Source organism: Amblyomma maculatum, chromosome 4 (assembly GCF_055883805.1).
Source record: "Amblyomma maculatum isolate TAMU_Amacu chromosome 4, ASM5588380v1, whole genome shotgun sequence".
Taxonomy (NCBI): Eukaryota; Metazoa; Arthropoda; class Arachnida; order Ixodida; family Ixodidae; genus Amblyomma; species Amblyomma maculatum.
The window spans coordinates 197,278,685-197,301,766 of NC_139347.1; the positions used below are offsets into that span (position 1 = coordinate 197,278,685).

A 23,082-nucleotide genomic window follows, 5' to 3' on the forward strand; every position below is an offset into this window, starting at 1 on the left:
AGTTCTTTTAGATGGCAAAGGTTGGCGCGCGCTGAAAGGCAACAACTTTCAAAAGATGCAGGCTCGTCAATGCAACGCGGCGTTTTTTAAAGAAAAACTTGTTTATAATACGCGCCAAAGTGAATGTATGTGTGACGTCATTTGACGTCATGACACCCCCCCCCCCCCCCCACTCACACACACACAATTTTTATTGGTCACTGGAGCCCATGAGCCGCCATGTTTTGTACGTATGGGCGTATATGGAGCCATCGCTACCATAGTATATATACCTTGTCTCGGCTCCGTTACAGCGGCAGGACAATATGCCTGCGATGGCTTCTTCTCCCGCGTCAGACAGCCGGCCCACGTGACGGTGTAAGCAGCAGCGAGCGCGGCGAGCCAACACCACCGATATTCTAACAAGGTCTTTGCATCGCCTTCTCTCCCATCAGCGAACGTCAGGACAAACGGATGAGCGATAAGGTATCAGCCATTGAATCTGCGTGTACAGGCTTGGGTAAAGAAGAGAGATGACATGTGACTCCACTGAAATTCGCGCTCGCACCTTCATTTGCCGGTACTTAATCGTCATCCGCCTGTCGTGAAGTAGGCTGCTGGGGTGCGCAGGCCTTGCCAAGATCGCGGTGGCGACGGGCTCGCTCGAGCTCGCTCCAATCATCGCCAACATTTCAGTCTGCCGCTGCAACGGGAACATTGGGTCACGGTCGCAGCTGATTTCGTTCACTCAAACCAAGACTGAGAGCACCACAATCGTGGCGCTCAAATGCGCGTCACGTGATATTATTTGTATTTCGCGGGCTTTCTTTTGAGCCCGAAAAAAAAAGATACACGTGAGACTTTCTTTATCGCAATTAATGGAATGGGGGTTTTTGAAGCTGTCTACAACTTTCCAAATTCATATTTTTGGTCTAAGGTGAATATTTAGTAAGATAGAAAAATTAACGTAGTTAGCTAATTAAGTAATTGCAAAACAAAAAAAAATGCATGTGGTGTACAAGGCGGCTGGCATTTGTATGCAACTGGTTTCACTGACCTACCTCAAATATATTATTTTTTAACCCTTGGTTCAAGTCAGCGCAAGCGACCAGCGTAGTAACGACATTACCGCGCCCATCGGCCTTCGAACAAGCCGCCGTCTGCAAGACCTTCCACCCGAATCGGCCACGTACATTAGTCCCTCCCCCGCTGGCAGAATGCCCGTCACAACAGCCACTTAAACTACTGGCCTACCGGATGCTACAGGTTTCTCGTTCGTCATCCCACTCCCCTCTGTAATGCCCCCGGGCCCTGAGGGTAAATAAATAAATAAATTCGTCACCCTTCCAAGATCCTTCCATGGTGACCCATTTGAAGAAGTTTAAGACTGGCTCGACCACTACGATCGCGTCACCGCTTACAACGACTGGAAGGACCATAGTAAGTTACGGAACGTCTACTTTACTTTTCAGGACTCCACCAAGACGTGGTTATAGAATCATGAGTCGACCCTCACGACTTGGCAAGAGTTTCGTAGTAAGCTTCTGCGCTTCGGAAGCCCGAACCGAAAGAAAGGGCTGAAAAAGCTCTCTAATGTCGAATCCAGAGGCCAAATGAAAGCGTCATGATGCTTGTTGAAGACATGAACCGACATTTTCGGCGTGCTGAACCGAACATGGCCGAATCGAAAAAGGTGCGTTTTTTGATGCGAGGTAAAGGAGCAGCTGTTTGCTGGTCTAGCTCGTAGCCCCCGACAACCATGGATGAATTTGTCCGCGAAGCTACCATCATGAAACGGGCACTGCAACAACGCGCCGTCCAGTATGACCGCGCGCTCCAACTCTCAGCTGTCAATACCCCTAGCTTGCCACGAGATAACAACGATCATGCACTGCGGGAGCTTGTGCGCCAGATTGTTCGGGAGGAATTGCAACACCTTCACACTGAGCGTCTCTAGCCGTCCCCTCCCGCCTCTATTCCAAAATTATACGCCATGAGATACAACAGGCAATGCAGTCCCTCATACAACCACCTGCGAATCTTTCGGTTCTCTTTTATGCTGATATTATACGCTCACCTCCGCCTATCCGTACCCGCTTTCCTTCAGAGCCCGAACCACCCCAGCAGCGATTCTGATCTTCTGGCCCCGTGACCAGGCCGGGCAGCCTACACGGAAGGCGGTCGTTTGGCGGACCTCTAATGGACACCGTCTCCTTTATTATAACGGCGGAGAACCAGGCCATCGAAACTGCTCTTACCGCCAGATGGGCCTGCAGGGGTGCACGCCTGATGCACCTCGTCCTCATTATGGCAAACGACCAAAAGAAATTGAAAAGTACCTCACCGGCCGTCTCCCTTCCTATAGTGCACGTAGCTGACAGTTCCGGTCGCCTTCTCGCAGGTTTTCACCCAATCGTCCTGTGTCCCCCAAGCCTTTTAGACGCAGGTATCCCAGTGCGCCTGGGAAACTAGAAACAGCGACCTCCGAGGGTGCAGCCGCTATTCATCACACTTCCGAACATCCTCCACCGAAGCCTAGTACTACCGCTGCCACGCTGTCCACATTCATCGACGATACCGAAATCGTTTCCGCCAAGCTGCCTGTTTGCGTTGACGGCCATGCAGTGAGGGCCTTCGTGGACACAAGCACCGATTATTCAGTTATGAGTGGGGTACTGGCCATTGAACTGAAAAAAAGGGATGACGCTGTGGCACGAGTCGCAGATTCGTACGGCAAGTGGTCATTCAGTCACGCCGGTTAGAAGATGCACTGCTCGAAGTAGAATCCGCACGGCTACGTTTACAGCATGGTTCGTTGTTTTGGGTGAGTACTCCAGGCAGCTTATTCTAGGGATTGACTTTCCTCGAGAATATGGAGCAGTTATAAATCTCTGCAAGCTTCTAGTTTCTTTTTCTGCTGCTCGAGCGCTGCCGACCCAAGATGACGAATGATCCCTTATGGCACTGCGCATCCACGATGATGATGCTCGCCTTTCTCCTCAAGCCATCAAGTTAGTCACAGTTCTCTGTGACGACCAACATACTGCTCAGGCAATCGCGGAAGGAAACGTGTCCTTGTTCTTCGGGAGGGAAATATGTGTCGCTCGTGCTGACACTACCCACCTCCTTGTTACAAACTTTAGTTCTGAGCACCATACACTCCTAGACACAGTGCCATTGCTTATTTCGAAGCCATCCACACTCTCAACGAGCACCTCTGCATCTGTGAAATTTCAGCTGATGTTGAACATCAGCCGTTTCCTCTCACTGCCGTGCTCAATATTAACGCCAAGGTGTCGTCATCAGAGAAGTCCAGCCTCCTAGATCTTCTGCATTCGTTCGCGGACTGTTTCACTCTTTCGTCAGCCACTTGTCAAACATCGAACTATTACCAAAGACACCGAACGAGCAGTGAGGCAGCACCCCTACCGAGTGTCTTCAACGGAACGAGATGCGATTCGCCGTCAGATACAGCAGATGCTAGAACATGATATTATACAGCCCGCAACAAGTCCTTGGGCATCTCCTGTTGCGTTGGTCCCGAAAAAAGATGGCACATTACGTTGCTGTGTCGACTACAGAAAGCTCAACAACGTGGCGAAAGACGCAGACTGTCTCTCGCGCGCACCACTGGCACTCAAACGCCAATCCTTGCTCAAATGCAGAATGAAGACCTTGAGCTTTGTCCGCTCATTGATTACATTGAAGGCCGCACGCCACTGCCACCTTCCCGTTTCTCACGAGCACTGGCCTCGTTTTCTGCGCAAGGAAGTCTTGTACAAACGAACGTTCGTAGCCTCTCAATCCATATACCTGTTCCTGTAGCTCTTCGCACTGAAATTCTGCGCGCCTGTCACGATGAACCACCGACTGGACATCTTGGCTTCAGTCGCACATTGACACGAATACGTTAGATGTATTACTGGTCCTAACTTGCGGCCACAGTGAGACAGTATGCGAAATCCTGTCGTGACTATAAGAAGCCTGCCGGTTTGCTACAACCTGTCCCTCCGCCAAAATTTCAACTTAATCAAGTCGGTATAGACTTATTGGGGCCGTTTCCTACGTCTTCTCAGGGCCACAGATGGATTAAGTTGCCAACGATTATTTATCACGGTATTGCGAAACAAAAGCCCTCCAACGTGGTACTGCTGCCGAAATCGCCGTTTTCCGTCGAAAACATTGTGCTTCGCAAAGGCGCTCCAGCTGCTTTTATCACAGACCGTGGAACCGTATTTAATGCACAGCTCGTGCAGGAAGTAATACGGCTCAGTTGCACAGCTCACCGCAGGAGTACCGCTTATCACCCCCAGATGAACGGACTGACGGAACGCTTGAACAATACCCTCACTGACATGATCTCCATATACGTTCATGTCGACCACAAGAACTGGCATGCTATTCTGCCCTACGTGATGTTTGCATATAACACTGTAGTGCAAAAAACTACCGGCTACACGCCTTTCCGCCTTCAAGGACGGGAAGTGACTACAACGTTCGTGCGATGCTTCTCCCGGATGGTACACCCGCCTCCGTGTGCGACACCGAAGAATTTACCCAGCTTGCCGAAGAAGTCCGCCGATTGGCTAGGCTTCGCATTCGTCAGACAGAAAGTCGTGATGCCCACCAATACAACCTCCGTCACCGGGAAGTCGAATATCACCGCGGTGACCAGGTCTGGGCATGGTTCCCCATTCGACAGAGAGGCCGCTCCGAAAATCTATTGCGTTGGATTTGGCTCCATATAGGGCACTTCGCCGTGTTAGTGCAGTTAACTGCGAAGTCTTCCTGAAAGGGCTGTCCGTTCGTCGCGTCGCGCTTTTGGGACTGACATTCTGCATGTCAGCCGACTGAAACCGTACCACTCCCTTTAAGTGTAGTGTTCGTGACTGCCGTTCTTTTCTTGCCTTCGCATTGACTCTTCCTCCTTCACCTTTTCTTTTCTTCGCTTCTATTATTTTAAAATTGGGGCGATTCTTCTTTTGACGAGGGAGGCAATTCCACATGTATTGTGGAACTGGTGTGGTTCCTCGTGGGAAGACGAAGAGACACAAGTGCGTTGGTGTTCGGAGGCTGCCGAACGGACGGTTGCTGTTCTGCTATTTTCACCCGTAACAATATATTTTGTCTTAGCTGATTTTTGTGGAAATGAAGGCGCCGTATCTATTTCTCTTTTCGCTTGTCACCTACACTTACTTTCTAAATTGGTGTGAAGGTAAGAAAAGGCGCAGCATTTGTCACATCTGAACAGCACCGTAACGGAAGGGACACCGCCTCAACTACAGCCTACGAGCCTCCAGCTTTCCTACCACGCTCCGACAATTCGGACAAAATCTGGGCCGAAATTCCCAGCTTTTTCGCGCTATATTTTTTTCTGTCCTAAGTATGTTGAACCATTTAGCCCATGTCAATGTTCTTATGAGACTGGGGCACTACGATGGCTTCTGTACAGAAAGAGCTGCATAGGCTCTTACGTAAAATAGTGTGACATTTCATAAACGAGTGTCGAACTCACGGGCAAAAACGAGCACAACACGGGCCTGAAAGGCCCCGTCAAATATTATACAAATTCATTGCAAAACAGCTGTTGCTAATTGTAGGCACAGTTTGTTAGCATTGAACTATTTCAGTTCAGTTCAGTTCAGTTTATTACCTTAAATGCCCTCCGTAGGAGCATTGCATAAGGGTAGTACTTGCGAGCGGGCTAGTTGGCTATACGACTCCGAAGAACTCCGGTGCTGCATGGTTATACGCAAAAAAAAAAAAACAATATACACACAAGAGAATTGAACCAGGACGTTAACACAGATGATGCGCTCGCTACCTAACTGCCAGTTTTTTCGGGTACGAAGAAGAAGAAAGCTTCACACAAAACGTGGGGTTGCGATATGAAGAAAAAGTAAACAAAACATTCAGAAAAAATAAACGAAAATAATGACAAATTAGGTCTAACGTTTTGTCACATTGTCCAAACGTCTTGTCAAATTGTCTAAACGGAGAAGTATAACCTCCTAGCTGTTGAGCGCCATCGACGGAACACTCACGCATTACCCTTCTTCTTCCGAAATCATCTTGAAGGCTTCAAAATTCTCTCTTTTAAAACTGCCTTTTGCGCTTGCCAGCACCTTGGTTTCGGTGAATCTTGGCACACAATCCGTGCTCCTCAAGCCCTGTTGATTGTCATCCGTTTTACACCGGCAGCAATGGGTCCCGGTGTTTTTAAAACGGATGACAATCAACAGAACTTGAGTGCACTATGCACAACACAAGGCGCGTTCGAGTGCGGTTATGGTGCGGCCCTAAACCGGATGGACGATGCTCACGCAGCCTATTGATTTCAGTCCTTCTCTACAACCTCAGAAAAAAAGAAATTCGCGCATAAGTGTGCAGAAAGGTTTCACAAAAACAAGCGAGCAATGGAGCAGAAAATATTCCCCAAGTGCACTTGTGTTCACACGCAGAGAAAAATAGTGAACAGCAATTCCTGCAAAACGCTGTTTTGGGACTAATTTCTAGGAGGAATCACACTAAGCGTTTGGGATATATAAACGTATACATAATGCAGCTCCTACACTGAAAAAAGCATAATATCAATGACAATATTTTAGTAAAAACGGGTGAAAGGCTGAAACTCAATACTCAAAAATGTCTTTTTTTTTTGTTTTTTTTTGGGGGGAAAGAAACAACATTTCAAAATGAGTCAAGTTCAGTCAACTCTTCACATAATAAACAAAATTAGTGTGAATTGTTTTACGCTCTGGCGCCAGCTGGAATATTTGTAACTATACTTTTCTTAGAGCGTTGCATGGAAATTTCGCCTACTATTTTAACTTCGAAAAGGCGCAATATATTTACATAAAGAATAACGTTCTTGATGGCAGGTTATCGAGAACAGATCGAGGCGAAATTTTAAATCTACCTCTGAACAGAAGCTGACGCAACCAACTCTTAACCGCGGTCAACTTATTAAGTGTCCGCATGTCGGCGTTCACATAGAAGCCTGCAGGGTAAACGACTACATGCGGAGGGGAAGTTCTTGCTAATTGAATTGAGACTTTATTTCCAGTCCAATACAGGAAATGGAAACGTTGCAAAAGCTGCATTAGTTATCCTATCGTGAGATAGATAGATAGATAGATAGATAGATAGATAGATAGATAGATAGATAGATAGATAGATAGATAGATAGATAGATAGATAGATAGATAGATAGATAGATAGATAGATAGATAGATAGATAGATAGATAGATAGATAGATAGATAGATAGATAGATAGATAGATAGATAGATAGATAGATAGATAGATAGATAGATAGATAGATAGATAGATAGATAGATAGATAGATAGATAGATAGATAGATAGATAGATAGATAGATAGATAGATAGATAGATAGATAGATAGATAGATAGATAGATAGATAGATAGATAGATAGATAGATAGATAGATAGATAGATAGATAGATAGATAGATAGATAGATAGATAGATAGATAGATAGATAGATAGATAGATAGATAGATAGATAGATAGATAGATAGATAGATAGATAGATAGATAGATAGATAGATAGATAGATAGATAGAGAAAGAGAGAGAGAGTGAACATTTCAGCGTTGCCGCCGCGTCCTCTTCGTTAATACAAGTTTTCAGTGCTTCGATAAGTTCGCATTCCTATGGGCCACCATAATAGCCACTAGCTAATCTGCTGAATTATAATATATTGGAAGCATTGTTTTCTAAGAGGATCTCAGATATTCATACTTCTTCAATGTTACATGTCACAGAGATTAGTGGTACAGGTACGGTAATCGTTATATCAATGCGCGCTTTTCGCTAAAAATGAGTTCAGGGTGCATATCTACAAAGCTTTTTTGTAGGCTTGTCTCGCAAGGGGGCCGCAGCTCACATGCGAGCTTTCCTACTCGTTTTCGTCTGCTCGGCCATCAGAGATACTCACTTATAGAAGAGATATTCAATGGCTGCATCGAGGTTACAGCAGCGAGACGGCTTGAAGTACTCGGTGGCATCGAAATCGCCCAAGTCATATCTGATGTGGTTTTCTGTGAGCGCTCTGAAGTGCCACTGATACGTCTTTGTGAAGTTCGATTTTTAAGAGCGTTAGCTCTCGCTACTTACATTCGCCGGATTCTCGTCCGTTTCTCCGCCGCTCTCAGATCAAGATGGCGGCCAAGTCACGCGATAATAGCTACAGCACTGCAAAAAATTTCTTGGCGACCACGGGACCACCCACACAATGGAGTCTGCCCCCTGGTGCACCATGTGTGACGTCGTTATTCTCCAAATTGATTTGATTTCATGATTCTCCAAAGCCAAAGACATTAAATTCGATAAAACTCAAGCCAACGCTCTTAATCTTGCGCCTGCGGCGGTCGAGCTCTTTCTTCTTTTTTGCTGCACCAAAGTGACCTACTCAGAACATTACGAAGGGTTAAACACATCCAAGCTTGAAAAAAAAAAAAAAAAAAGGGAGCTGGACACAGCAATGGTTTGCGTACGCCCTGTGCAACAAGAAAAAGGAACATCTAAAGAAGCACACTGGATGCGGAGGCGTTCAACTCACCTATCACTCTCAGGTGCATGGAGCCGACGGCCGTGTTCCCCCTCCTGTTGCTAACGGCGCACTCGTACCACCCCTGGTCGCTCTGGGTGACGTGTACAATGTGTAGAGTCCCGTTGTCGCTGGCTACCACTCTGGACGACGGACGCAGCTTCTCATTGTCTGCGAGTCGTGCAAGCGAAGGAGCCCTCAGTGCGATGTGCTCTTAGCCGAAGTTACAAAGCATCAAACGAATAATAGCGATTTCGAGCACAGTACCAGGCAACAATGCTCCGCAATGCATATAATGCAGCCTCATAGCATTTTATCAGCAGTTGTGTGTCGAAGTCAGACGAGCAAAAAAGTGAACAGTTTTGTGGAGCAGTCGTTATTATATGTGCTGCTTTATATTTGCATGTTTTGTCGACAGCAAGGACACCTTGCATGCTTGCGGGTACAGACGCGTGATTTCAACCGAGAGACGTCTGTATTCAATAACGCGGTTCTTTCTGCTTTTAATTTTATTTTGACAACCTATTTCGCCGCGTAAAAGGGGTCAGTAAATATTGAGCTCATACAAGAAAAAGTCAAGGAAGGCGGAATGCAGTTCTTCCGCCTGGCGTTTAGAGGATGGCAATTTGGCCTTTACGATTTTCGCTCATAATTGGTTTTTCAATCAGGCATCGCAGAAATAAATTTTGGCCTTCGTAAGTTTTTGCGCTTGTATCAAGTCTTGCTCAGTGCTCTCAGTTTTCACTCGAGATGAGCTGGGTTTGAGAGTTAATGAAATCGCGATGCTGTGACGGCCACTGTTTGCCATTTGCTAGGCAAGCACAGTTTTCGCTTCAAGGGCCAGTTAAATTTGAAAACGTGCTGCGGACACGTTGTGGTTTGATATTTCGATCGCATCTCTTTCTTTTTTCCATCCTGCCAGAAGGAAAAGTACGCTAAGGGGGTCAGAAAGCTGCGTACAGCACATGTTCGGATTAACCATCATTCGGACGCTGCATCTTGTGCGTATTGCAGAGAAAATGAATGATTGTGACACAAACGGTGCTTAAATTACGTTTTGTAGATAAGCATGAAAGTCATAGAGGCAAACGTAATGGCAGCGAGAGCTTTCTAAGCCTGGGCTTAACCTTTTCAATCAGTGCGGAGAAGGCAACTGATAAACTTATAGGTACGCCAAGCACGGAAAGGTAATAAAGCTACGATTCCGATCTGCCAAGTTTACTGACGTGTTTCATCTTCTGTGACTGTTTAGAGCATAGTTCTAAAGCTACCGGACAAGCGACCAAAAGCATTGTTGAAGAGTTATATTTAAAAACAAAGAAGAAACAAAATAAATAAGAATCCTGCAACCAGTGTGATATTAGCCTCTTATTGAGAAGAAGTAGGTGTGCGCGGTTTTCAAACACATCAGCTTACTTTTTACTATATCTTACTGCAGTTTCACCAGCGTGCCGTGTCAACAATGTAACCCTGTTGCATTTCCCTCGCAAAGGCCATTGCAGGAATCAGAGCGCGCACCTTTCTTCCAGGCCACCAAAGAGACGGGGTAACCGGAGGCGGCGCACTGGAGCCGCACATCGGCACCGCTGACATGCGTGACGTTGTCCATGCGGTGCACGAAGGGCGGCCCGTACACCTGGAGGCGCGCCGTGTGCTCGGCCGAGGCGAGTTCGTTCTCGGCGCGGCATGTGTACACACCGCCGTGCTCAGTGGCCACGGCGCTCACGTTGACAAAGCTCGTGACCACGCCCGAGGCGTCCACGAAGTCACCGATGCGCAGACCCGCCCGGTCGGCCAGAAGGCGCCCGTAGCGGAACCACGAGATCTGCGGCAGCGGGTTGCCCGTCACGGAGCACTTGAGGGACACGGCCGAGCCAGGTTTGAGCAGCTGGTCCTGGAAGGCCTCCAGGAAGTCGGGCGGGTTCTCTGCAGACGCGCCGGAAGCGAGGCCGGTCGCCGTCGGAAATGAGAAAGCCTTGCCTCTTTCCGCGTCATCATTCCTCTCGCCCTCTCCCCACACGCGGGCAAGCATGTACAAACGCCCACGCGCCCCAAAACACACTTTCACTCGTCCCTATCCACCTACACCTTATTTTCCGACCAGGAGGTTTAGGAAAAGGATGGAGGGAGCGAGAGAAAGGGTGAGCGGGGTACTGCTTTCACTGCCTGATCCCTTTTCGCATCCTTGTTAGTGCCAGCGTTATCTAGACGCCACGGTTCTCTGGGCACAGTTCGGAGAACGAGGTGAGAAGTGCGTCGTTTGTTTCTCGTTGCGATTGCCATTTCGGCCTCGTAGTTCCCTTTGCTATTCATGGGATTACACTTGGGTTGCTTCAGTTGCTACTTCCAACTTGGGTGGTCCTGAAGCCATGCCATTAACCCGGCGTCTATTTTTCACGCTGGTGGAAAAAGTAGCCGCGGTGACTTATACTGTCGTTTCAGTTCCTGTTTTTTTTTCTCCTCGGAATAAAACAGGACAGTCACCGCTGCTGCGCCTAGAATCGCGCTAATTGCACGATGATAAGATTGAAAGAGAGAGCGAGAATGAAAAAGAACTGTTCGGAAAGATTTCTGCTCCGAATATAATGGCAGTGCACAACAGGAAGCTGCATCGTTTGTAAATAGCCTCCGAAATGTTTTTTAGCTCTGAGAAGCTTTTTTTTTTTTTTTTTTTTTTCACTCAGGCAAATAGATCTGGCTCTTCCTGGGATTTGCTAAATACTAGGGTGACTGAAATAAGATACGCTATGACAAACTTTTCATTCAAGTTGAAAGCGACAGCAAGCCACAATCATAGTTTTAAGCAAAGACTCCCCCCCCCCCCCTTCCCCCAAATAAAAGTGAAATACACACGCCACACGAATTGGTAGTGTGTAAAAGGTAGTTGTACTTGTGTGTGTGTAATAGTGTCTTTTTTTCTTCTCGCTCACTCACTATTATCCTTTCACTGTCGTGTACATTTTCTTTCTGACTTCCTGGAAAAGCATAATCGTTATCTGTATCTCCAAGCCAACTTTGTGTTTTGAGACCGCATTGATAGTAAGACGTTTACGTTATAACTCCTTTTGTCAGCAATTCTTTCGCGTCGTTCAAGGACAGAAAAAGATAACCCCCCCTAAGGCTTTTTCTTCTCTTCTCGTTATTCCTTCATAGGCCACAGCCATTTCTGTCACCGAAAGGCGGCTCATCGCACCTCGTTTTCTCGAAGCCTTGTTTGCAAGGTCTTTGGAATGATCTATAGTGATACAAGATACAAAAAGGATACAAAGGATGGGAAGTTCACCATAAGGCCCGACATCGCACGTCGCTTAGGAAGCCAGCTCACAGCAGCGAATTGGGAGCTATGCAAAGCTTCGCCTACAGGCATCTCCCCAAAGCAGAACAAAGACGCCTCTTCCTGCCCGTTTTTCCAAACCTTGCTTCCCATCGGGAGGCGCTCTTATCCCCATACCGTACTTGGGAAAACATTCATCAGGCAACAGGGCTATGAGAAAGCAGTCAAGGAAATAACAGCTTTGCCTGAAATAAATGCTCTACTTTAGTGAGAAATTTTGTTTTCTCGATTTCCGCGTCCCCGGCGCGGCTTCAGACGCTCCAAGACCTTAACATTGCGTGTGATAGATTTTAGGGTGCGTTTCAAGCTACTGCAGTTTATTTTTCTCTTTTTAGTGGAGGAATGCTTGTTTTCCACGTCGTGTCTGCCTTGTGTAGGGACGTGCGTTGCTGAGCGGAGGACGCTGGCGCCACTTGCAGCCGATCTACTCCCCCCTTGTGCTCCTCGTCGCCGTGACAACAATGCAAATGACGGCTTCCTTAAAGTAGATTTAGGGATAAAGAGCGGCGCTCACCTCAGGCGTCTGCTATTTGTAAAAAAAGAAAAAGCAGTCAGAAAGACAGGGAAAAAAGTATAAAGGACTTGAGGTGATGTGGGAAGCGAGCTAGAAAAAGCGTGAAAATGCTTCCTCTTGGAGAAAAGAAACCGTTGACGCTTGTAACAAAACAAAAAAGAAAGAGCGAAAAGAAACAAGAAGGGCTACGAGTAGTTGAAAAACGACCACTGCTATAGACTGCTTTGCACGCGCACACCGCTGGCTCCCCGGCAGAACGAAGGCGTCGTGATTTAGCGCTCTACCCAAAGCCCTGCTGGAATGTGCAGCCTGGTGTCGTAGCGCATTGCTGCGCATGCGTCCCCGCATTCGCTGCAGCGCTCGATAATCGTTTCCACGCTTTTTTTGCCTTTCTTGCCCATCTAGTTTATACGCGTGAAGGTAAGGGCTTTGCCTTAAGGCTCATACCGGACGGCTTTAGTGGGGCTTTTGAATGGCCAACGCCGTCGCCTAGCTCCTACCGGCGAGTTGATGCGACTCCAAATGTGGTCTGTCGACCGCGTTGCGATATACCGACACGGTGCACCATGTAACTGGCGCGAGAAATAAGGTGCATGCCGACTTAGTAACGCGGGACTGAAAATTACAGGACCGAGATGAAAGCTACTCGCCCAAGGAGCTGAAAAAATCTTCTTAAAAAAAAAAAAAAAAGCTCCAAAGCCATTCGTGTTATAGACACGCTTTTAAGCCAGTCCGCAGCAGTTTTCCAAAAGAGTTTTTCTTCCGGACTTTGTTCTCACATGATGCCGTTTCGGTGATCCTTGATCCTCTTAGTTTGTAAGATTTGATTGCGATGCGAGGTTCTTGCCTTGTACGGGCCTCTGCCTGACATTCTCTTATAAGGCGCCGTGTTAGGCGTTTTTTGTCTTCATTGTAGCTGGGCTCCTCCCATTTATCCCTTGTGCTAGGACAACAAATGTATGACTACTCGCCCACATTCTTGCCACACGAACGTTTCTCCTACCATGTTGGAATCATTTTGTAGCGGTAAAAACACAGACACAAAGAACACGAAACACAAGGGACACCCGCCAGACTGCAGTCTAGCGGGTGTCCCTTATGTTTCGTGTTCTTTGTGTCTGTGTTTTTAGCTACAAAATGATCACAATAAGAAATTACTAACTAGCCCAACTTGAAGTTTTAACGAAGCTCCTACCATGTCTTTCCAGCTCTAGTCGACGCTTACAGTTACTTCAGCTTTTGTTAAAACCTATGTGGCGCTTCCGCTTACTACCACTAAGAACAAAACAGTTGCGTGCTTTTGAGTTTCTTAAGTTGCATGCATAACAAGAGGCTTCTTGAAGTCTGGTAGGCGGAAGTTTCGGCCATCGTGAAGTTTATTAGATACAAGAAATATTTGATTGAATTAAGACAGAAAGCTTAGCTAAAAGCCGTACTCAGGGAGCGATGATGGGATTTTGTTTTTAACTTGAAAGTGAAAGTTTGCTTCTTTTATAAACTTTAAAGTGGGATGAGGAGACACTGGGCAAGAGTTGTATAATACAGCTTGAAATAGCATCCAATGGCCAGGTATGTATCGACAGCAACGTGCTCGCGGACATCAGGCTTAAGTGAAATATAAAAGAAAAAAGAAAGAGAATGTGATAACATTCTCTTTCTAACATTCTCTTTCTAACATTCTAACATAACAACATTCTCTTTCTGTTATCACATTCTAACAGAATGTGATAACATGTGATAACAGAAAGAGAATGTGATAACATGTGATAACGTATAAAAAGAAAGAGAATGTGATAACTGCAATATAACGCTAACAGCGTACAAGAAAATAAGTGCACATAAATATCAAAAGCAGCATACATCACAGCACACCAAACCTATTTACAGCGATACCGCAATAGAGTTAAAAATGTATATGGCAGATAGCTGATTCTTGAGATGTGGTCTATACGGACATTATTTTCTGCCAATAAACGCTCCAAGTGTTCTGTAACCACAACAACGGTATGGGCTACGTTCTCCTTGTTTGAATTCACAACACAATTTTTTCGCTATGCTGATCTGCAGTTGTGAAGTAATAAGGGTATCCTTACAGCTTTTACGTGGTAGACAGCGCATTGATTTCATATTTTAAATTCTGGCAGTTACTTCTCGAACTGCTTCCGATGCCTCCAGAAGGCTGCTGTAAACTACAGCATAATAAGTATTCTCCCGCGGGATGTGCATGGATTGAAACAATATAGAAATGTTTTAAAGGGAGCCCTAATAAACCTTGCTGCCCATAAGTAAGATACTTAATTTGGTTTTTCTGTTATGAATGACCTTCTTGTGAGCGAGTGGAATGCACTTTCAAGTTGCGAAAAAAAAAAAAGTAGCATTGAATTGGTTTTCCGAGTCAGAAAAATATGCGCACCTTTACACAAATTGGGGGTTTTCATAATAACCTAAAGAAACTTAGCGGTTTCGACTAGTTCAATGCATCAAAGTTGTTGAAAGTGATGAATATGCTCCGTGTGCAGTTGCATTGCTTTACACAATGAACGAGCCACAGACATTGAGATTGGTTGATCTCTGCATCCGGATGACACGATAAAACAAATATAGGAAAAGTAGCTGGAGGCCTGAAAACCATGACGCTCGCATTCTGTGTGAGCTTTGCTAGCTGGGTAACCGAAGAAAAGGGAGCCGAGCCGTTATCAGAGATGAATTGTGTGCACAATGTATATGTAATAAAGAGAATACAGGTGCAAAGTGACTTAGGTTTCCCTCTAAGTGGTCGACAGGCTTCTGCTTCTGTATTAATCGAGCTTAAAGAGCAGCAAATATTGGCTTATGTCTATTATCGTAGGTCAGGAGAAAGACCACGAGGCGAATCGCTTGCGTTCATTATTAGAGATCAGCTCTATGCTGCGATGCGATCTACATGTAACCACTGCGCACTGAACTTGATCTCCATGTAATGCAGTGAGGCTCTTCCTTATAAATCATGAGAAGTGAGACACTAAGAGTGCGAGTGGACCAACCAATGCAATGGAATGCAAGTAATTCGAAGTCAGCTCCATAAATGTGTCTCAATTTGTTTAACAACACATGCGCATGGCGCACTAAATTTACATTGTTAAGTTTTTTAGCATTTAGCTTTTGGTTTGTTCAGCTCTGTAAGCATAAATCGGAGCGGGCTAGTTTTGTTAATCTGTCGGAATTTGGCAGCGAATTGCTGGGATCGCATCGTGGTCATGAAGCTGTACGACAATGTCTCCTGGCTGCAACCGACGGAACGATTTATACTTACAGCCAATCAGCTTTGTTTTGAGCGTTGAATATATTACCATTTGTAAGCCATGTAGAAGACTAAAGACGACAAATAGCGGCAGTGAATATACCGATGCTGCGTTGACCCAGCAGTGTAAGTAATCACTCATGTTTACAAACGACTTGTAGAAGTGATGCCGCATACGTTTATCCCATGTGTCACTAAAAGACATGGAGGATGTATAGCGCAGCACCCGTAGCATATTTTCATTGCTCTTATGCTTAATTTTTTCAAAAGGAACATATTTAAATTTGTGCCAACGCAGAAATTGAGCCAAGCCCACACAGCCATTAAACATGGAGCCACAGTGGCCGATATGTATGTTATGGTTGCGCTTTACTCGGAACTGTGAGGTAGCCCACCGCATTCTGCGGATTTCTTCGTCGAAAGTGGCTGTCTCCGACGATTCTTTTTGTGACCACCCTTCTGTTCGAAGAAAGGAAAGGGAAACAAGTCTTGAACATACGAAATTTCAGCAGATATTTAGGGACGCACCAATTGGCACGGATGTAAGCATAGCGTACCTTCGAGGGCGAGCTGGGCGGCTCCCTGAGCCGAGCTTTCGTGTCCGTAGGCGACGCACTGGTACATTCCCCGGTCGGATCGCTGCACGGCGTTCACGTGCAGCTCGGTCTGGTCGACGACCCGCACGCGGCCTCCCGGAATGACGGGTTGCTGGTTGCGCAGCCACGTGACCGCCGCAACAGGAAATCCGCGCACCGAGCAGTTGAAGACCACGTTTCGGCCCTCGCGGGTCAGCACGCTGCTCGGGCTGACGGTCACCTTCAGAGGCACTGCGCCGAGAACGGATGCCTCTTAAATCGGGCCGATGAACGAATTTTTTTGAGTGAAGCAAAGGCGCAGTAATAACATCATTCTAGATATGCACCGCATTGGCGTCTCTGGTGAAGGGATGAAAGAGGGGTGAGAGAGGAATCATACATGAAAAAAAGGAAGAGGAGCTGTAGTAGAGGATTTATTTCGACCACATCTGGGATCTTAAAGCGCACTCCGAGACCATGGTAAAAATGGTCTCGAGAGAGAACGAGTGGACACAGCCGGCAACATTAACTAGGAGGAAATTCCGATTAGTTACACTTTAGTGTTGTGTTGGCTGCTCTGGCATGTTTTACGATTCTTGGCCTCGTGTCGATTAACCGTGTGGATGACGCTGCCCTATATCATCTGTATTGTTTTGTGTACTTTCCCCCGCAGGGCGTGCATGAATGAATAAAAAAAATATTTATTACCATAGCAAGTTCGCAAAAAAAAAAGTGAATGAAAAACGATGACAGTGTTGGCGCAGTGTTGCAAGGATGTTTGCGTGCGAGAAGGAATATTACTCTTGTGTCACTCTTTTTTATTGCTCGTGTGGACTGGAGTTGTGCCATATGGATTTGGGAATCCGTCACACATGCGTCAGGTTCGGACTTGATCAGGAGCAGCACTGCTCACCCATTAATAATAAAACCAGTTTCTCTTCTGTTGTGGTCCACTTTTTTCCAGATTCAAATATTTCTCAAATGGTCTTCGACTTCGCCTCGTGAAAGGAAACTTACTTTTGCCGTAGCACTTTTTGGACAAAGCTGCCTTAGCATCAATGAAAACGAGTATCGCCTTGTCTGTGAGCACGAGAGTTTTCGGAATTCAGCAAATCTTGAAACATTGTGTAATCAAATTTGTTCACAACTGCCATGCGTAGCAGGATAGCTTCTGAAATTTCAGAATTCGTGAAATAAGCGAACACGATTATTGTTGATGCAGCATGCGAGAATTGACCTGGTCATGAATGGTCATAAAGCGCGAACAACCTCTCGAATGCGCTGGAACTCATGCTGCGTCAAGCTCAAAAATTCCGAAGTGCTGTCCTACCTCAGTCAGACGCATTTTTTATCCTACTCTAGCTTTCTAAAGACTCTAAAAAGCACGTGCTATATATATATATAAGTAAACATTAAAAAAAAGAAAAGACAAAGTACCATCCCCAACGTTTTTCCTTGGTCTCGCCGACTGTTGGCTTCTTTCCTTCACACACACACACACATATATATATATATATATATATATATATATATATATATATATATATATATATATACATATTTTCATATTTTAATAAATTTTCATTCTCCTGAAACAAAGAACACTCCGTGTCCGCTGGCTTATCGTACTTTCTCCTTTCCTTGTGCTTTTTTTGTTTTCTTGTTTGAAGAGGTGAGCCGCCTTGAGGCAAACATTTTCCTCGTATTTATTTTTTGCTTACATTCACATGCCTTCAAAATTATTGAAAGAGAGAGAAAAAAAGAAGGTATTCTTAACGCCCTTTTTTTTTTGAAGAACCTGCCTCAAGAAATTTTAGGAATTTTAGGAAAATGCGCAAAAAATTATCCTATTTAGGATTAAAATTGCTTTCGTTTCTTGCATGTTATTCGCGGCCGTTAGAACAGACAAAGAAATATATGGTCAGCATGTCGAAAGAGTACAGAGTTACTTTTACTATATTGATTACTTCTGCCCCGATGTTAGTTCTAATCTTTTGAAGCAGTCCGACATTTTTATTTATGCCGCAAGGCAAAACAAAATACTAAGATAGTTAAAATTTATCGTGTCGGTATCAGCCTCACTACTGCTAAAGTTTTATATGATGGATGAAAGCAATCTACTCTTTCAAATTGGGTAACAAAAACAGAAATGAAGCCGTCAGTAATATATTAGCAGTATCGAGAGTATGTTCCCAGAGTCCTATACAAACAAGAGAAGGAAAACACGTCGCAACAATAAATAAGTTTAGATAAAGTAGTGTGGTTGGAGTCTGTAATTGATTTACTTGTCTTAGTTTCCCAGGATGTGAACACTGGAACAGGCCACGAAGAGAGAGAGAGAGAGAGAGAGAGAGAGAGAGAGAGAGAACTATTTAATAAAAAGCAGAGAATTTAGTCTGCCTTTAGAAATTGCTGACAGGCTACTCTTTGCAGGAAAGAGAACTGGGGACAGAAAGGCGAAATCTACGAGGGGAGGAGGCCTTGAGGATACATGAGAAGTCCGCAACTCTTCGTTAGATGCGTAAAAGAGACGTTTTGTGCTATGGACACATTGTTATTGTATACATGGTACACACCACGTAATCATCACGTAATCATAATGTAATTACCAGCCCCCCCCCCAAAAAAAAAAAAATAAAAAACAAAGGGTGAACTCATATTCTTATGCAAAACGTATCGCAATAATGTGAGCTTAGTGGAACAGATTTTTATAGATTTGCAGCATGTGCCTCCTCTTGGATCTGGCGTTGGACGTCTGAAACACTTATCTTAAGCACGTGCGATAGCAATATCACTTGAACAGATATTGTAGCTGACTCTTGCTGTAGGCGGTACCATTTTCGAAAGTTTCTCATTAGGGGCAACAGTATGTAAAAGCTCCGTAAAATTCATATAATGCCTTTGTTTTATATCTTTCTGTCGCAGCGCAGAACAGTCGCTGTGAAACGTAATAAGTGGCTATGTTTTCGCTATCACTTATCTGTCCCAAGCGAATGCGGTTTTATCTGAAAAGCAGCGTGGACAATAAAAAAAAAAATAAAAAAATAAAAAAACCGCCATACATCCCTAAATCTAAGAGGGTGAAGAAGAGAGGTATAGAAAGTAACTGTTACTGAATATGCGGCAATGAAGTCATAAAATTTGCATAATTATTCAAATCTTGACTTTGGGCGGGTACAGGCTGGCCAAACGATGAGTGGAATTCAGTTTTTTTTTCTATCCTTCACTGGTGACGAGTGACACCTGCTTTGCGCCTCTTGTCCTTTACAGGAATTTTACATAGAGATAATAACCCCTTAGAAACAGTAGCGGTCTTCATTCGGACTATAATACTAGTGACGTTTTGGAATAAATACAAGTAAAATATATCAAATGACGTTGGCATTACTTATATAAGGGACACTCAAATCGAGAGAAATTGGGTTAACGTCGCTTTGACATGTCTGTTAGTGTATCCCTCGTTTAGGGACACAATGTTTTGTTCTTAGCTTATACACAAACTGACATGCTATCTGTTGCCAGGAAGTTTGCCTGTCGCTCATTGGATGACGCGATGCGAGTGGCAGTAGTTCACACCGAGTGAAAATGAAAGCGTGTAATAGAGCATGTAAAGTGCCGTAACGTAACGCCATATGACAAGACTTTACATGAACAAACATGACAAAAAATAATATGTTATGAGGCTTGTTGTATAATCCGTCGTTCATGCAAGCAGTTATTTAAGCCCGCATGAAAGACGAAATCCTTAATAATACAAAAGCAGTCTACTTTCGACGCTGACTAGGCATTATTTGTTCTAGCCTTACGCTTTGGGGACAACCGCGTACAGTAGAGAATGACATCCATCACTTCACAGCGATCAATGAGTTCACGTGCATGGCCCGAAACACAATAGCGCCATAAGAGTTAAAGCTTGATTTCAATATAAAGGGCTAAATTAACACCAGGCAAAATTACCAGTAAAAGGAATTTACGATTCTCATAAATGTAGCAAACGCAGCACATCGCCGTGATTCTAAGCTGCAATGTCATCAACCGTACTTACTGGTAACGATCACCTCAAATAGGGCCCGGTCTTCACCCGCAGTGTTGTTGGCGACGCACACGTAGGTGCCGCCATCCTGGCGCACGGTGGACTGAATGAGCAGGAAGCCCCGGTAGACGCGCACCCTTCCGCTGCCATTGATGCCCAGCGGGACGGTGATTGAGTCTTTCTTGCGGAACCACCGGTACGTGGGTGCAGGATAGCCCTGCGCCACGCACGCCAAACGCAATGGGTCGCCGGCGGACAGCTTCACCGTCTGCTTCAGCCGACGTATTCGCGGAGGCAGGTAGTTGGACGTATCTGCGGGAAAAAAGGGAAGGAACAGATTAAGGAACACACTCTCGCAAAATCTCTGGGGCAACTGCTGTAACAAAGTATTCTCTCCAAATGGCCCTAGAAACCCCTGCATTATATTGTGTTTATATTCCTCTACATTGTTTCTTCTTCATGATACTTTTTTTTTCAGTGATTGGTTTCAATAACCCTAACCAAATGCTTTCTACCTACTCGTCTATGCATGTATGTGCACTGCTCGTGTGGTTTGTTATGCCTTTTCGGTTTTAAGTACGAAGGTGATCTTCTAAAGGGAAGGCTGACGGCTTGGGGCAAGTTAACTTGAATAGCAACCCATGTCCAAGCTCAATTTTGTAGAACGTTTAGTGTGCTATGAAATGCTGTCGTTGTTGGTTATAACATGCGCATGCAAGATAGGAAAACTAAAATGCTAAATAAAATAATACCGAAAGTATCGCACTTGGAAACGTCACTATGCAGACGAGATGATGCAGTGAGACCCCTAGATGAACATTGGATGTGGACCAATTTGCATAAGAGAATTTGAAAGAATAACTTCACTGGTGAGAAGAGTGCACACCATTCGAGGCGCCGAATCTGCTAGCGGGAACTGCAACCGAGCTACTTAAATCTAAGCAGGTTTTGTGAAGGCCCACAATAATTGTTCTTACGTGACAAATATTGAATATTTTTAAATAGCGGCTTCTTTCTAAAACTTCAGAATCTGTCGTAAAACGCGATTTCGTTTTAGCCGGACTTGTTATGATAGCGATCCCATAGTTAAAATAGGCTTCTGTGCATGCATGCAAGCAATCCGAAAAGTATGCTTTACAGGGAAGAGAAACCGGTGCTTGGGAAAATATATAGCAAGGAATGCCGAAAGAAGTAGGCGATATGGAGCTTCGCGCTTGTCTTGAAACCACGCTGAAGGGACAGAAGTTCATATCAGAGTAATAAAAACCGAATAGAACGTCAGTAACGAATACCAGTGCCGTTAGAATCCACAGGAGGCTAAACTGTTGTCGAGGAAGGCGCCTTGCTGATTCCAGGTCTGTAGAGCTCAGGAAGCGTATTTTGCCACTAACACATACTTACCCCCTCCCCCTTACACACACACTTACGGACTCAAACACGCACATATATGCACACACATAAAACACGCACATGCGGACGCACGCGCATACATGCCCACACGCACACGCGCACACACGCGCACACACGCGCACACACGCGCACACACACGCAAACAAACGCAAATACACACGCACATATATACACACCAGACGCACGCACGCGTGCACACACACATACACTAAGGAACGAAAGTGCGCACACACATACGCATACGCGCACACAAGCATGCACACATTTACACACATGAGCGCGCCCGCACGCACACACCCACCCTCCACACAAAGGCGCATGGCTAAAGTAGTCATTGAAACGTCACGAGTGAGCCCTCTACTACCTGTGTATAGAATGCTACCGGGGCAGCAGAAATAGCGTTGCCCGCACAATACTTTTACACGACGGAACCTGTACAGCTGTGAGGGAAAATGGAATCACAAGAGTGAGTGGACTGCAGTCTTCATCTTGTTCCATATAAGCCTCAGTTACAACTGGAACGCATGTCGAATCAGATTATGGGTGTGTCTGTAGCTTCATTTTTAATTCCAAGCGAAGCTATAGGTGCGTACACTCGTAATGCACTTCTGGTCAGTTATAAAGGAACGTTGTATGGGTGTTCAAGAAGCGTAGCTTGTTGGACCAGTTGGTGCATAGTTGAAGGTGAAAACCAGCGAAAAGGGGACGCGTTAATAAGGAAAGAGTGCAGCGAGTAAGCAGCTTCCGTTCCACTGTCAGAACACTTTGTTGCAAAGGAAAGTCGGCCAATGTGGTGCTGACAATGCGAATGTTTTCAAATGTAGTGAACCGAAAATTGGGGAAAAAAAAGTTAAACCGACAATCGTTCTAAATAGTTTCATTAGGGCGTGTGACGGGCAAGGAAAAATAAGAAGCGCGCTGTTGCAATATGCAGTACATTTGTGAGTAACTCGACTATCCTAAACTGAAACGGAAAAAGCGCACGAAGTACAGTTCCCGCATAGTGAAGAATATATTTAACGTTCACGGTGTCTAGGGCTAATATAAGTTGTCACTTCTCCTGGTAACAAATAGCTGTTTGGAGACATTTCGCTCCGCACCATTTTGCCGCAAACCATTCAAATCTGTATTTGATATTTTTAGAGCGCAGCTCTTTGGCGCTCGTTCCTGGGTTTCGCGTCGGCGTCGGCGTCGGCCTCGTAACCAGCGCCTCCCCACTTTCATCCCCCCAGTTCGAGCCGGCGCTTGGCAACCGAGGCCTCGCAGGAAGCGCGGAGCAGCCGGAGAACAAAAGGAAAGGAAGGGGATTTGGGGGGGGGGGGGGGGGGGGAGAGGGGTCGCCGGAGGAAGCGCTAGCAGCGACTGTCTGATGCCGCTGCCGCCGCT

General features: G+C 45.4%; 1 protein-coding gene across 1 annotated transcript in view; it reads right to left on the reverse strand.

Moving 5' to 3' along the window:
• LOC146193960 (cell adhesion molecule Dscam1-like) overlaps positions 1 to 23,082 on the reverse strand; it is a 570,478-nt gene that overhangs the window by 163,179 nt on the left and 384,217 nt on the right. Inside the window, exons 5-8 of the mRNA XM_084600659.1 lie at positions 20,299 to 20,598; positions 16,236 to 16,505; positions 10,069 to 10,476; positions 8,563 to 8,721 (exon numbers count right to left, since the gene is read on the reverse strand). Coding sequence (XP_084456785.1) covers positions 8,563 to 8,721; positions 10,069 to 10,476; positions 16,236 to 16,505; positions 20,299 to 20,598 — 1,137 coding nt within the window. The remainder of the gene's footprint in view (positions 1 to 8,562; positions 8,722 to 10,068; positions 10,477 to 16,235; positions 16,506 to 20,298; positions 20,599 to 23,082) is intronic.